At 33.6% G+C, this 16,477-nt stretch overlaps 1 protein-coding gene across 3 annotated transcripts in view; it reads right to left on the bottom strand.

Annotated features, from left to right (window-relative positions):
* LOC145683697 (uncharacterized) overlaps positions 1-16,477 on the bottom strand; it is a 134,625-nt gene that overhangs the window by 63,201 nt on the left and 54,947 nt on the right. For all 3 annotated transcript variants that reach the window (XM_081755067.1, XM_081755069.1, XM_081755068.1), the window contains 3 exons: positions 13,891-14,049; positions 10,798-10,875; positions 3,654-4,523 (listed from right to left, as the gene is read on the bottom strand). In XM_081755067.1, the coding sequence (XP_081611193.1) occupies positions 3,654-4,523; positions 10,798-10,875; positions 13,891-14,049 (1,107 nt within the window). The remainder of the gene's footprint in view (positions 1-3,653; positions 4,524-10,797; positions 10,876-13,890; positions 14,050-16,477) is intronic.

Genomic DNA, 16,477 nt, shown 5'->3' with positions numbered 1-16,477 from the left:
CATCTTTGTATACACTACTGGTTATCAGAATCATCAGTATTGACGAAGAAAAAAGTCCCGAGTAATATATGTCATAGAGAAATGATCACCGAGAAAGAGCTTTTAAGATGTCAATTTAGTGAAAGTATGCCTAAACTATTAGAATTTTAGTATTGTTGGACAACTTAACAGGAGGTTATAAAAGAGTAGTTTTTCTGTTGAAATATCTTACAGCAGGCACCATTCCCGGTGCAACTGAATTATTAAATGGAATGAGTTGTGATCGAACGGAAGAAGAGCACGTAGGTAGTTTAATTTGGAAAACACGCCTACAGATAGGAGGAGAAACTTGTTTGGTTTATGTCATTGCATTAAATTCCATGAGAATTTCCAGTTTACTCGAAAATTAAAAACTGAGACATACAATTTGCTTTTATAAATATATATATAAATAAAAGTGATTGTGTTTGTAACGTCATCTCTCTTGGACCGATCTCGATCAAATTTTCAACATAGATGAGGTTCAGACCTAGGATGGTTCTTATCATTTCAATTTGACGCTACAACGTAGGGGAGCGGAAGGAAAAGGATATTTAAAAATGATCGAAAATTACCGATATTATTGTCGAATTCATAGTTTTCGGGATCGTGAAGACGAACAGTGGCACTTCTGATGCCGTCAGAATCCAAATTCACCCCAAAATGAAATGTATTCTTCCCGTGCAAAGAACTGATATTCTGCGAGTATATATATATATATATATATATATATATATATATATATATATATATACAGATAGATAGATAGATAATGCTAAGAATTTCTTTCACATTCAAAACGGAGAAACTCTTTATAGAAAGTTAAGCACCTCACTCTAACTTTGGAACTCCTTGTATAGAATAATTATAAAAAATTCTGACCAAAGCATAAATATTTGATAAATAATATTGTTACAGTTTCGGTAAAGTATCGTTGCCTTCATCAGACACCCTTATAAAATACAATCTACAGCTTACATATCTCACAAAATGACAGGAGGTCATATCTAAGAACCAATAAGATCTGTCCCCTCGTTTTTAACTTATACAGGGTGTCCCAGTAGGAAGGGGCAATATTTTGGGAAATAGTAGTATGGGTAATTCTAAACAAAAAAGTTCATATGAACATAGGTCCTAATCTCAACGGTTTGAGAGCCACAGGTTGTGAACCATTTTTTACTTTATATTGCGTATTATTCACCCTGTAGTTATTCTACAGAGGTGCCATATATAGCGGATTTGAAAGGTGATGGAATGACCTTTCCAACGATATGCAATATGTGGCAGTGGTATCTTTGGAAGAGAAGTTATTGAGGGATAATTTGGAATCAGTGTTGCCATCCATTTTTTTTAAAAAAAAAATAACCTTAACTTTCTCAAATTTCCCTCAATAGCTTCCCTTCCAAAGACAACACAGCCACATGATGCATACCGTTGGAAAGGTCATTCAATCACGTTTCAAATCTGTTATGTCTTACCTCTGTAAAATAGTTACAGGATAAACAATACGCAAAGAAGTCAAAAACGGTTCACAACCTGTAGATCTCATATCGTTGAAATTAGGACCTATGTTCATATGAACTTTTTTGTTTACAATCACTTATACTACCATTTCCCAAAATATTGCCCCCTGAGACACCCTGTATATGACCTCCTGTCATTTTCTGAGATATATAGGCTGTAGTCTTAGAGGTTGCCTTTTGTAATATATCTGATGAAGGGAACGTTACTTTACTGAAATTGTAACGATATTATTTATCAAATGTATATACTTTGGTCCAATTCCCATGTATCTGTTATTCATTTTCTATTTAAGTTTTCTTAAGTTTCATCTTCAAAATGCAGTATTTTGTGTGGGTAAAATTCACATCAAGTATAAGTTTCCCTCCTAGTGATAAAGCAAGAATGTAAGTTTCAATGCACTAAGTATTTTTCATCATGATTAATAAAATTGAATCAATCTTTCCAAAATGTAAATTGTTGGCTTGAATATGGAACGATCTAGAATACAATACGAATCTAATCTTTTGAGATAATTCTAATAGAAAAATAAAACAATCAAGCATAAAATATTAAACGAAGTTTGAAAATATTATATAAGTAAAAAACATCCATTTAAATATTGTCTTATGATTTAAATCCAAGATTTTATTGCAGCTTTTTTTCTTTGGTAGTTATCACACTTAATATTCATCATCATCATGACTCACAAATCTTAATATATTCGATAATAACACCAATAAAACATTCTGACGAAATCTGGGTGCCCCAAAACTCAACCAGCTAGGAATACGAATAAAAGATTCGAGCAAATTGTGTCTCGCAATACGAACGCTGCTTTCGAATCCAAATGCGCAGTACATATTCCGTATGTGTTTTCTCTGTGCAACCATATCTTTTATCTTTCAGTTCGTTGTCAGATCGTGGAGAGAAAGCATCTCGTGTGCTTTCACTGCATTCATTGCTAATTTTATGTATCCTATTTTGTGTCATTATCGTGCATAGTGTATTCGCAGCAATCCTAAAAGCTAATTTTTGTTCAAGTACTAGCAGAATACCCGTTCTTCGCACGGAGAAAATATATTTCATTTTGGACATTGGGCATAAGCTGAAATTGGACATAAAGGGCATCGTGAGTATCACTATTCATCTCAGCGGCACCGAAAAATATGGATTCGACATTAATATCAGTTATTTGCGATCATTTTCATATATCTCCCCCTTCCCTCCCCTGAGTATCACCGTCAAAGTAAAATGATATAAAATATCCTAGGTCCGAACTTCAAATTTGATCAAGATCGGGTGGTTCAAGAGGTACTAAGTTACAAACATAATAACTTTCATTTATATTATTATTATTATTATTATTATTATTATTATTATTATTATTATTATTATTATTATTATTATTATTATTATTATTATTATTATTATTATTATTATTATTTAACTTTGCCTTAAAGTTTCGTGTGTGTAATATTAAGACTACTCTAGTTCTTGGAATCTGGAAACGCATTAAGCCAGTTTGTATTAATTTAATGGAAAAAGTTCTTTTGGAAATCGAACTATGTAGAGATCTAAAAGGGTTTTGGAACAAATTTAGTTCCTGCTACAAGGTATATGTACTACAAGGTATAGGTATAGAATACCTGCTACAAGGTATACTATATGTAGAAATATACAATCCTATTTAACAAAATCACGATCATAACAACAAGGAAACAATCTTAACAAAATCTTGCAATCCAATTTCATATTGAAACGCGATTCAAGCTTACATGAAAACCCAGATCATAATGATTACCAAAAGTATACTCGCGCAATTTGAATGCCTCGTGGAGGCATAGTGAAATTATAAAAATTACAAATTTTAGGTGCCAATTTAACCGAACTATAACACGTTTCATCATCATTATATATTTCCAATACACGTCTCACCTTTACATGACACGTAATAATACGACAGTGTCTTAGGAAAGTTATACAATCAACTTTTGTTTTAAATATAAGGAGTTATATAAGATTACAATACGAGAATGGTTTGTACCAAACTGTTTTCATCTAAAAACATCGTACTATGTTTCAGGCGGACACATTGGTTAATATAAAATGTATTTTACTTAGGATATACTTACTGAAGAATCCTGCTGAAGAAGGTACTTTAGGTACTATAATGTCTGGAAGAGTAATCGGTTGCCTGAATATTCCTGGAATCGTTCCTTGACTGCTACTATATGCAGAAGATGTACTTTTAGAAGTTGGCTCTGTCTCACGTGATTCTTCTGGAGCAGCAGCAGTTGGAGCAGTCACAGGACTCGTTTTACTATCATCTTCCAAACCGTTTCTTTTAGAGGCACTGTCTGTTTCAATTCCATCTTCAAATTCGTCGCTATCGTCATCATTTTCAACAGCATCTTGATGTACTTGGTAAGATACTGGTACTGCTGTGGAAGGTCTATATGCACTAGAAGTTCCAGAGATACCGGTTCCAGCCAGAGTTGTAATAGAAGGTTCAAGGTTTGCTGGAGCGGTAGGATTAGGTTTAGATACCGGAATTGTTGAGTGAACTTGAACTGGTTTACTTGGAACAGTTGGAGTGATTCTGTTAGGTGAAGTTTGGGGGATTTTACTTATTGGAACTTGGGTAGGTTTATTCGCTACCATTGGGTCATTTGCAGGAACTGGTGAAATTGCATTTGAAATCATTCTCTTTAGTTGTTCTTGAGACAGTATATTTGGTGGAATTGGAAGCATTTTATTTTTTTGATCTCGAAACAAATTATTTGGTTGAAGTAGAGGCGTTGAAGTTGGTTGAGCATTTTTTTGTTCAACCGGAGCAGGATTATTAATTAGTACTGGTGACCCCGGTAGATTTAGGATGGGTGCAACTAACGGTGCCGATCGGGAAGTTCCTTCTGATGGTACTGGTTCATTTCTTCCTGGTTGTGACTCTTGTGGTAATTTTCTAAGAACTAATTCTTCTGTTGTTCCTTCATTAGTTTGAGCTGAAAACAATAAAAACTTATATAGAAACTACAATTGAGCTGAAGTATAATTATGTACTTTTAGAAGCTACAGCTCACATGTTCATAATAAAAGTGGCTTGCTAAGTGCTGTACGGAACGCACGGAGTACTTTACACTAATCGTTCTTTAACCCCTTCAGTGCGTAATTTTCAGATGCGAACTGCTGTAAAAAGTGTAAGTTTTTTCTCATTATTACTAAAAGCGCCATCATCACCTTCCTCTGACCCCAAACCTGTTGACTCTAACTCTGTTTCAAAATCGCTTACATCAGAATCACTAATTAATAACTCTTCCTCAATGTCAGCAACGTTGAAATATCGTTTTGACGCCATTACTGTGCTGCCTGCTCTCAAACAAAACATAGAATGAAAGCTGTATTTGACGAAGCACAAACTCTATTTTAATTTCTTTCTTTTTCCTCTTCTTTTAATTAAGCAACAATTGAAACCAGCTGAGCGCAAACTCGCTAAATATTGTCGGGATAACAGTACTCATACTATGGGCAAGTATATTTGCCATACGCAATACAAAATAGCCAAAGCAAAATGAAAGCGTATATATACGACATCCGCACAGTAGGTGCGTTTTGAAGACACGAGTTAACTCGCCACCCACACTGAAGGGGTTAAAAGAAAACAAAAATTACAATATTCAGTGGTCCATAATGGCTCAACATATAAAATTAAATGTAAATTTCCTACAAGTATAGTATTTATATATCAATTTTATTCGTGGAAAAAAAGGTTAAAAAAGAGAACGAATTTTGTTTAATGCATATATAAGATACATGGATAAACATATATTCGTATGAAGGGTAGTGAATGGATTTGTGGATGTGAAATGTCTCATAGACAGCTAAGTTTTCCTTCGTATTGCCACCAAGAAATAAAGAAACATCACGAGCAAAAGAAGCGTTGTTGATGTACGTAATTGAAGTCGCGCGTTCCATAACAGCACAAGTCAACTTTTTGGCACTATATGAGATACATATATTATTGTAATTGTCTACCCGAGCTCTATCGTTTGATATTGAAAACAACACAGGTTTCCATATCTTCCGCATGTTACTAAGATGTTGAGTTTCATTAACATACACGTCCATTTACCTGTGTTGTTCTGGAAAGCAGACAGTCAACACGAGTTTAGCGTGGCTGTTAAACATAACAGTACAACCCTCCACTGTCGCCGTATGGAGGCGCGGGCACTAAAACATATTAATGTGGTTAAAATGGGACAAACTATGATTAACGATCTTAAGGCTGCCTTTTCTAAATTGAAGAACCATCTCCATTTTATAACGAAGAAAAGAAGTGGAAAGTGACATTTTGTAAAATAATTGAATACAAATCAAAAATTATAATTGCAAGCAAGACATCAAACGGCTTAGTCGTAGAAATATTCATGATGACAGAAAAAGCAAACATTGATGAGGAAAAGTTGGAAGTAACATATAGAGGTGAAATTTCCCCTGAAAACTGCTAAAGCTATGGATATTGAAAAATACCTGTTCTCAATTTTACGTGCAGAATAGCCTTGCTTTGAGACACTTCTGGACCAGTATGTTAAAGATCAGATTCCCAGTGTTGAGGAATCAGAAAGGGAAATGTGGGATTCTGATTAAGTGAAGGAAGAAGATGAGTGTACTAAATGTGTTGTTTGTTGTATTACATTACTGTGAAAATAGTGACTGCGTTTATGCACAGTGACTGTTTGTTGTTTCATTTCCAGACATAATTGCTTAAACATAAATATATTCATTTTTCAAATTAGAATTATAGTATTTAACACCAATGTAACAGACTAATGAGTTCCATAACAACACAAGTGCAGTATTTTCATTATTTTATTATAGACATACTAGCAGCGTTCACCCCGCTTCGCTGCGGTCACCCCGGAACGCAATAAACTTTGTTACTTAGATAATTTTTACTTTTTCGCTTTCAAGTGATATGATAAAAACCATAGAAGATTGCAGTAAATGTTAACATTATATCGCCTGTCATTTATGTTAACCCGCCCCGCTTCGCTGCGGTCACCCCGGAACGCAATAAACTTTGTTACTTAGATAATTTTTACTTTTTCGCTTTCAAATTGCAGTAAATGTTAACATTATAGCGCCTGTCATTTATGTTAACCCGCCGAGTGACACGGTCATGCGGGTTGCATATAAATACGTTTATTTTTATACCTATGATGAACTAACAAAGGATTTGTACGTTATGGACACTTGAATGGTCAATTATCTCAAGACACTGGTAATTAAAAATTAAAGTGATATGATAAAAACCATCTAGGGTCCAAATCCTAATAACCCCCCAAAAATGAAAGAAATTGGTTCAGCCGTATTAGCGTGATGAGCTAACAAAGGATTTGTGCGTTCTCTTTTATATAATAGATTACTTGTAATATTTGTTATTTTGATACTTAGTGACATTTGTTATTAAGCAAAGTGTAATTATGAAAAAAATCTAATTTCCAAGAAATATTCCATTTTTTATTGATTTTCTAAACATCTCTTCAGCTGGACTTTGCATGGTTACGGAAGTTACGGCTTCAATTATACCTAAAAATTAGGAAACACTAGTCATCGAAAACTCATATTACTAAACTTATAATAGTGAGCTTAGATTATGTGGAAAATTTTAGATTAATTACCGAGTGGAAGGCTAAGGAAAGTTAATATCTCAAATATATGGTAGAGCAAATATACTGAACTATGATAATGGATATGTATAAGCATTAACGTCAGAGTAACTTTATAAGCAATTTAACCTAATATTCTCATTGGTTATTTGTTTGAGCAGCTAAGAGAAATTATCAGAGTTGTAAGACGATTCTTACACGGTGCGAAGGATATCAGGTCACCTGAAGGCATTTCTGCGTGTTCATACTTTCGACAGTTTTGTTTGAAATGCCATGTTAACTAATTCTCAGCCGCCATTGGTGTGTACACATACACATTTGTACAAAAGTAAAGCCTAAATATTTTGTAGTTAGGAAATATATATATAAGAAAATCGGACTACTTTAAACATTGAAAATAAGTACAAATTTTCTACAAGGATTTCTTTATCAATTTAATCCGTTGCATATATATATTCTTTTGAACAGTAGTGTGAATAAATTTGTAGGATGTGAAACGTCTCCTAAACGGCTTTGCTTTCTTTTCTATTGGAATCAAGAAATAAAGAAACATATACTTTACTACCCTAAGTTTAGTTCACCAATTAGCTTCGGAATAATTCACTGGGGGACTGCTGAAACAAGTTTAAACACTTTCCTATTGCAAAAGAAAGCGATTAGTATCATTTATGGATTAGCCACAAAATCGACATGTAAAAAGGTTCTCATAGAAGCAAATATTTTAATACATCCCAGCGTATACATTTATAAATCTATTCTTTTCGCTGTGAAAAACAAGCGTCATTTTACCTTTAACAACAATGTTCATAGCCATAATAGAAAACAAGGTAGTGACATATTTGTGATGCATCAAAAACATGTTAATATAAGCAAAACCGTGAATATGAATTGTGTTAGGTTGTATAATAAACTTCCTATGTACTTGAAGTATATGACTAATGTTATTGTTTTCCGTAAAAAAAATATTTAGCGTACTTATTGTAAAAAGCTATTACATTATTAAAGAATATTAAATGGTTCATTTAATGAAGATCAGATAAGAGATATTTACTCCTGAGTACATGATAGGTGTTGGAAAAACGATTACCTAATTACGATGTAAGTGATCATGTTTACATACTTCATATATCATTTTTATGATTTTGTATTTAGAAAGTTTCATAGCTACAATATTATGCAGAGGTGCCAACCTCCCCCCCCCCTATGTCCATGACGCACCCCTCCAATTGTCTATCCGTAGGTGTTCTTCCATGAAAAAAAATCTTTTTGATTAATTTTTACACCCCCTCAAACATATTTATATAGATTTTTAACCCCCCCCCATGTAAGGGACCCCTTCAGGGCCACTTGCTAGCTTTTATATATTTCTATTATTATACTTATTACTATTCACATACATTTTAAGATAAATATATATATACATAAACGAATATATTCTTGTATATTTGTAATTACAATATAGCTATAAGATAAACCAGCGCTGGTTTCAAGAGGTAAAAGGTTGTGATATATATTATTATTATTATTATTACTATTTCATGTAAGATATCTTGTATATACTATGTGTAATCCATATATTAATCTAGCATATTCCTTTTGCAGCACATATATATAAAAAAATCTTCCTCTTTTATAGATAACGAATGTTAGTTGGAAACATTGTCCGTTGCCAGAAACGTTTAGGATACAAACAGAGGGGAGCGGGGACCTTATTTTACTTTCGTTTTCTTTTATTCCGCCTATGCCATCTATATGGGTCAATAGGTAGTTTTGTTAGAAAACAGTTGGATATCTTTCCGAACCTCTCATATATATAGAAGGCATTCTCTTGAGGCGGGGAACCATTTAGTGCTTCGAATAGCGGGAGAGGCAGTTTTGTCCTTCTCTGGTTCCATTTCAGGGGATGGGAGTTCCTTGGTTAGAACAGTCTAAATGATGACTGTCGTTAGAGTATCTTCGAAATAAGCCGAAAAGTTCATGTATAGTATAGCGAGTGGGCAAGTGAATCCACGGGGTAGCTTAGAGCTTTATTTGTTTTAATTAAAAAATCTATGAAAATAAATAATTATATATTTTATTTTGGATAATGTTTAGCTCGCGATTTCTCCTTAAGCATTTTAATTAGGATATTTAGTGTTTTTAGTTTTACATTAGAGTTTGCCTGGGCTCCTAGATTGGGTTCAGTGGATTGGCTTTTGATTTTGAATTGGAGGGCTCCGGGTTCGAGTCCGGCTGACGTCTGGCTATATAAGGCCAGGCCGATAGATTGATTTTTAAAAACACATTTAGTTCCGCTCTAGAATGCTAGGGGACTGGAACTGGGTGAAACTTAACCTATATCTATAGATCTGAGTGCTGATCTAGAAAGGCCTCTTATTGGGGTCTATTCCTATATCCTCACTGAACCTAATCCTAGTAAATTTTGTTAGATAGAATCCTTCTTGAGGAGGGTCTGTTTCCGGACTTTTCCTCGCTTAGGTTTAGGCCAGGTGCTGGATAAGTGGTGAAGGCACCTTTGAGAACAGTAAATTGGTTCACTTCATCAGCTTGTAAGAGAACGCTTCCTGAGTGAACCCTGATGATTTAGAGTATTAGTTTATGTAACCTTGTATTAATGACTGAAGTAGGAATCTTAGATCCATTATAGTAGGGACTAATTCCCTATTCTTTAGGAATTAGGATAAATATATACTTAAGTCCCTCTCTGTCTCCGGGAGGGCAAATAGAGACAGATAAATATTTTATCTAGAGATCGTAAACTATTTTCTCATCGTTCGTTCTTTATTGAAATAAAGATATCTAAAAGAGGAAATTTGATGAGTCTTCTTTATAATTTTAGTCTGTATTCTAGTTGTGGTAAGAACTCCCCTAGATTCTTCCAAACAGGGTGAATAAATTGGTAAATTTAGAATTGGTCGACTGAAAAGGTTGTACGAGGGTATTTAAAAGATTAAGATATATTTAACTCATCTTTTCTCTCTGTCTCCCTTGAGTAAGTTAAAGGAAATAAGGGAGAGAGGAGAATCTTATGCAGACCTAGCCGTAAACAACCTTTGGTGGAGTTAATTATTTGTAATTAGTGGCTCTATCAATCCTCCAGAGGAATATTCTTTTTGAAAGATAGCTGTTAACTGTGGGTAATGTAATAACCTTAGATTCAGGGAGTCTGGTAATAGCACTCGCACGCAGAGAGGTATACGCCCGTTACCGTTACAGCTGAGGGCTCGTAGGAGCACCTTACAAAGTGGGGGCTCGAAAATAGCACCTTACACCCAAATATTTCAATGACGTAGTTTGCGTCATAGCCCCCCTTTGTGGGCACCCCTGATATTATGTATACCTTCTCCTACCTGATAAAATTGTATGTATTTTTATTGACAACTATAATGCTTACATGAGAATTTCTCGTGTTTTGTAAGCTAATGAAACACGCAAATGAATGAAATGAAATGAGATACATTAAATAAAAGCAATTAATGAAGAAATTAACATGCGGAAATTATTAAGGCTTATCAAGAGTTCTGTAGGACACTGAAATATCCTAACCACGCATCTTTAACTGTATGATACAGATTATGATTATGCATGTTTATCAATATTGCTAACGTACCTGTTTGAAATCTTTCCACTCTTTCTCTTATTTCATTCACTAAAGAAGCGGCTGTTCCATCATAAGAAGGCACACGAGCTATTAATAATAATTAAAAAAAAGTTAATTAAGTCATTTTTAGTAAAATCAATGTTTAGAAAACACACATGTGCATTGTATACCCTCAAATATGAACATCTGAGAAGTATTCATGTAAGTTACTGAATTTCAAATACAGATAAGAATACTATTAATAGAAGAAGGGTGAAAGGGCGACTTTAGATTCTTTTTTTTTTTTTTTTTTTTTACTTACAAGTTTTTAATTCAAATGTAATTATCAATGCTTTTGTTATTATTATCCATTTTCACTATTTTCGTAAATAGGAGAAACAGAACTATAAAAACACGAAAGTATATGGAAGAATGGGGAGGACACAGTATTTCAGTGGTCACAGCGTTGCACTCACGTCCGCGTGGTCCTTAATAGCAACAAACATGTTTCGGGAACTGCAAAAGTAAGTATTTTTTTTAAAAAAAATGTTGTAGCATATGCTTGTAGTATTTACTACATTTTCTAAAATAGATCTCATTTCATGTGTGGAATTAAAAATATAAATTGCTCATGAATCTCCACTTTCAATATAACTTCTACAAAACAAGCTTCATTATTCATTACTATGATTAATATTATTCTTTCTATTTACTTGTTTTGCAAATTTGTTATTAAATAATCTGATCACACAATTTTCCAGACAGAATTGTAAGATGTTCATGAGTAAGGAATCAAATCTCTTCTTACACTTTCGTTGTTTAAGAGTATAAAGCGCTAGTACCTACTTGCGTTGCTCTTGTCAATTTATTTAATAAAATATGAAATACGATATACGGTATTTTAACTGAAAACAGATAGTATTCTGTTAGTTATACAAACTTTCGTCAAACAAAGAGTTAGAAACAACCATGAAAACTAACATTGATATAGAGATATTCAGATCATGTATTTCTCCCCCCACTTTTAACGTCCAATCGCCGCCACTGTGTGTTGATTGCTACTATCACAATATTGTGTGCTACCATCACAATATAGTACACAATAATCTATTGTGTACTATCACAATAAATTAATAAATAAAGCAAATGAAATGTCTATATACTTTGAATTTAAATTACTGAAAGATCTGAAGCACTGAAAGCTTCTGTTCTAATTTATTTTCTAATTTAACGTCCAATCGCCACCACTGTGTGTTGATTGCTACTATCATAATATTGTGTACTACCATCACAATATAGTACACAATAATCTATTGTGTACTATCACAATAAATTAATAAATGAAGCAAATGAAATGTCTATATACTTTGAATTTAAATTTCTGTAATATCTAAAGCATTGAAAGCTTCTGTTCTAATTTATTTTCTAATTTAAAATAATTTTTAAAGTTTCCATTTCACGTAAAAGAATTTATTATACTCTAACATTTTTAACTTCTAAAACCCATAAATAAACAAATAAATAATTAGATTCAAGAAGAGAAATTAGAATTATAGAAATTATTAAAAAGTCTATGTTCTAACACGTTTAGCAATTTTAGCAATCATCTCACTTACTTTAAATTTTGATTCCTCAAAATTCCTTGTCAAACTTTCGGATGCCCTGTAGGGCCTTGTTCACGATGAATAAAAGTAGAAATAAAATGATAATCTCTGCTAAACACGTATGGAGGACTATACCTAAAAGTTTCAATTTCATCCGATAGATGTTAGCCGCCAGAGAATGTTTACTGCCAAATAATTTTAGTATTCTACAAGTTCACACCTTTGATTCAATAGTAGAAAATGGAATGTGGATCATCCAGCAATCGTTGAAGTTACCGTTACCTAGAAAATCTTACGAGATTGACTCCATTAAGTTCATTAACGAAATTAGTCTAGATAATGGCTTAAGATATCTATCCTAAAAACAGAATTCCAAACGCTCGCTTTCGCTCAATAGTTATCGTGCAGACAAATGAATGAATATAAGTTGCCGTTAGCCGAAATATGTAACGGATGACCCCTTTTAATGAAATTGCTCAACATAATTGTTCTAGTTATCTATTGCAAATAACGGAATTTAAAATTTCGCTTTCATTCAAGAGTTATCATATAGAATAACGGACAGACATAAGCCACTCGTGAGGGCGTTGTAACGTATCCACTAAATTAACGAATTGGAACGATATAATATCTCTAATTACATGTCTATTACATTAAACAGAATTCAAAATTTCGCTTTCGTTCTAGAATTATCCTGTTGAGTATCTGACGGACATACGTAAGTTGCCGTTACCTGTAACTACGATAATTGATCGACCTTTTTTACGAACGCGTTCGGGACAATTGTTCTGGTTCTCTATTGCAAACAGCGGAATTTAAAAATACGCTTTCGTTTAATAGTATTCGTATGGAGTAACGGATGGATGTACTACGTAAGTACTACCATTAAAATATTATACAGGATACTAACGTGAACCAAATAATAATATTAACACGTTGACTGCCACAGCGAAATCGGGTAAAATGCACTGTCTGGCAATACTTTATTGGAGGAAAATATGTATCAAAATGGTCAAATAATTTGTGAGGAAAACTTTCAGAAGCAGGAAACCAAGGATACCGTACATCTTGCTGAGGCCGTAAAATATATTTCCCCATTTAAACCTATGTGTTTTTGTATCACCGGTGTTTCACATGGCTTCAAAGATGCTAAGTCTGGGAATCACATATGATGCACATGGCTCCACGAAGTAAGGCCGATGTGAATCATTGGTGTTGCTCAAGGCAGTCAACGTGTTAAGAAAATATAAAGAAATGGACTCAGCTGGAAGGAACAGTTCTGTCCCTTGTCGATTACTGCTTGTTGCACAAACAGCACCAATGCGTAATGTGTAATAAACAACAATACTCAATGATCTTTTTTCATTAGTTTTGAATCTTTCCTTAGGAAACAAGATTCCAGGAGAGAGCCTAAAACTTAGAAACGCAAGATAGTTTGAAAAATAAGAATTTGAAATAAGTGTGATACACTGAAATGCATCTCTGTATATTGTACGTGATAAATATACATAACACTTACCAATAATATCTTGATATGGAATCAAATACGTCACAGCTGTCTTCCATCCCTCAAACAAAACTACTTTGTTAAGCAAAACATCCTTTGTTATGTTCATTGGAACTACTCTGGACAAAAACTGAAAATCTTCGTCCTGTTGGGGTGCACTTATGGGTCTGGCTGTTTAGAAAGAAAAAAAATATACCTTTAAATCCGTCTTATGAGAATTTCATATCAATTCAATCTTACCACTGGCTTACTTTTGTATGTATGTTAGTTACATGTAAATATGGACGCAATGACTAAATTTTGAATCAATTTTCCTTGTTTTACGAAAACATACATATTAGAAATTTGTAATTCTCCTACATAAAACACATAGCTCTTTCTTCTACCATCTTTTGTTGGTATTATACAAAACTATCTTTAAAATTATAATTTCTTATAGAACGTAGGGATAGGAATAAGTAAAAGTTAGTAAATTTGATTATATGTTGAAAACTATAGTTATTGCAAGTTATATGGAAAACGAAACGTAGTTCATACGTTTTAGTGTTTGCAATGTTATTCCATGAAAGCCTGTAAGTATCCCGTCTTATAAGCCCACACTCGTGTGGGTTCTTACTATCCAACATTGTTACTCATTATAGCCAATAATGTTCCCAGTTTATATTCTCTGTTTAGCTAAAAGTGTATTTTACTTAACGATTGATTACCAACGTATGCTTTAAGCGATTTTCTAACAAACTGAAAATTGAAATTTAATTTCAATTTATCCTTTAAGTTTTCGAAGCAAAAACAATACTAGTTTTACTTTCATGTTCAAGCAAATTAGTTTGTGTAAATGAGTTCGTAGGTTCATCATGCTTATTTCAAACTGTATGTACTGAATAATATTTTAACTTGTAAGTTTTCAAAGTCTTCCATAGAGTTCTGTTCACAAAGATTAAAAATAACAGTAATACTAGGGGCCGCGGCGGTCAGTGGTAGAATGCTCAACTGTGGCGCATGGGGTTCTTGGTTCGATCCCAGCTCACGCTAAGTGAACTTTGTGGTAAACAAACACCGCGTGCGTGGGTTTTCTCGAGGTTCTCCCGTTTCCTCCAACAATCTTCATTCCACCACTTCATTCATTTCTCATGATCACCGTCTCCTTTAGCGTAGCGGGCTAACCGTGGGACGTAAAACCTAAAGAATTTCATTTCAACAGTAACAGTAAAATATATTTACTAATAAATAAATAAATAAATAAATAAATAAATAAAATGAATTAAAAGAATTAAAAGAAAATGATGGTGTAGTTTGCCGTTAAATGGTGAAGTCAGACCATTTTAGAACTAACTCTAACACTGCTTGATGAACAAACCACAACAATACACAGGACAAGGTATTATCTTCACTGTTCTTCTACATTAGTTTGTCTCCCTCTGTTCCTTCATTTTTTGTATTTATTCCTATTTTTATCATGTATGAACAAGTATCTAAATGATATTACATGTTTTTATGCTCCATGAATGAGATTCTATGTTCATACCGTTTACCGAATATTGTTAGGGTCATCAAGTCTAGGAGGCTCAGGTGGGCAGGCCATGTAGCCAGAATGGAATAAAATAGGAACGCTTTCGAAGATTCCGGTTCGTCCGAAGACGAACGATTCCGATTGGAATTCCAATCGGAAAATGACCATTAGGTAAACCTAGGAGGAGATGAGAGGACAATATTAAGATGGTTCTCGCAGAAATAGGAATACAAAGTAGAAACTGGATCAAGTTGGCTATGGATAGACGTCGGTGGAGAGCTTTTTCGAAGTCGGCGTTGAACCTCTGGGTTCCATAGGTTATAGAATTAAATACTTAGTTACTTGATTAGAGTGAATGAGATTCTATGAGAGAGTTGAAAATGTACGATTATTCAAAAATTAAAATTTGAACTAAGTAATATGATTGCTAATATTTCTGAATGTGTCCTAACTTTGTCTAAACTTCATACAAGATTACTTAATTAATTTTGTAGACAGAAGTTGAATAGTTAGCACAATATAGAGGGAGAAGTCATTATTTTGTTCCAGGCTTTCAACACGGTTCATACTCCACGCGTAATTTAAAGATAAAAAATCACTCAGAACTGTATGTGCCAAATTTCATACTAGAAATTATTATTAAGTATTCTGCCTTTAGGCGGGTCCTGAGAGTAATAAGTTTTTTTCTTTCTTTTCTTCTTAATTTTAAGTTTGGACCTGGAAATGTTTCTTTCATGTTTTTCGATTTTCAGCTTCCTCTTTGAACTCCCAATATTTTCTTCTATTTTTCAGAATCATTGATCACTTATGTTCTTCTTCTTCCTATTCCTCGCTTTTCTTCCATCTTTCCTTCTATGGCGGTATTGCTACGAAGGATGATAGCTGGAAGCGTCCTCTTCTCTCCTATTTGTTTTAAAACATCTTCGTTTGTTATTCACTCTGTCCATTTTATCTTCTGCATCTTCCTGCAACACCAAATTTCAATGCTCTTATATATTTCTTCTAACTTCTGTAATGTCCAAGTCTCTGAACCATACAATCCAATACTCCATATATATAGCACTTAACCAACCTTTCGTTTAGTTTAAT

This window comes from Thermobia domestica, chromosome 4, assembly GCF_964235325.1.
Source record: "Thermobia domestica chromosome 4, izTheDome1.hap1.1, whole genome shotgun sequence".
NCBI lineage: Eukaryota > Metazoa > Arthropoda > Insecta > Zygentoma > Lepismatidae > Thermobia > Thermobia domestica.
This window is presented reverse-complemented; position numbering and strand designations above follow the sequence as displayed.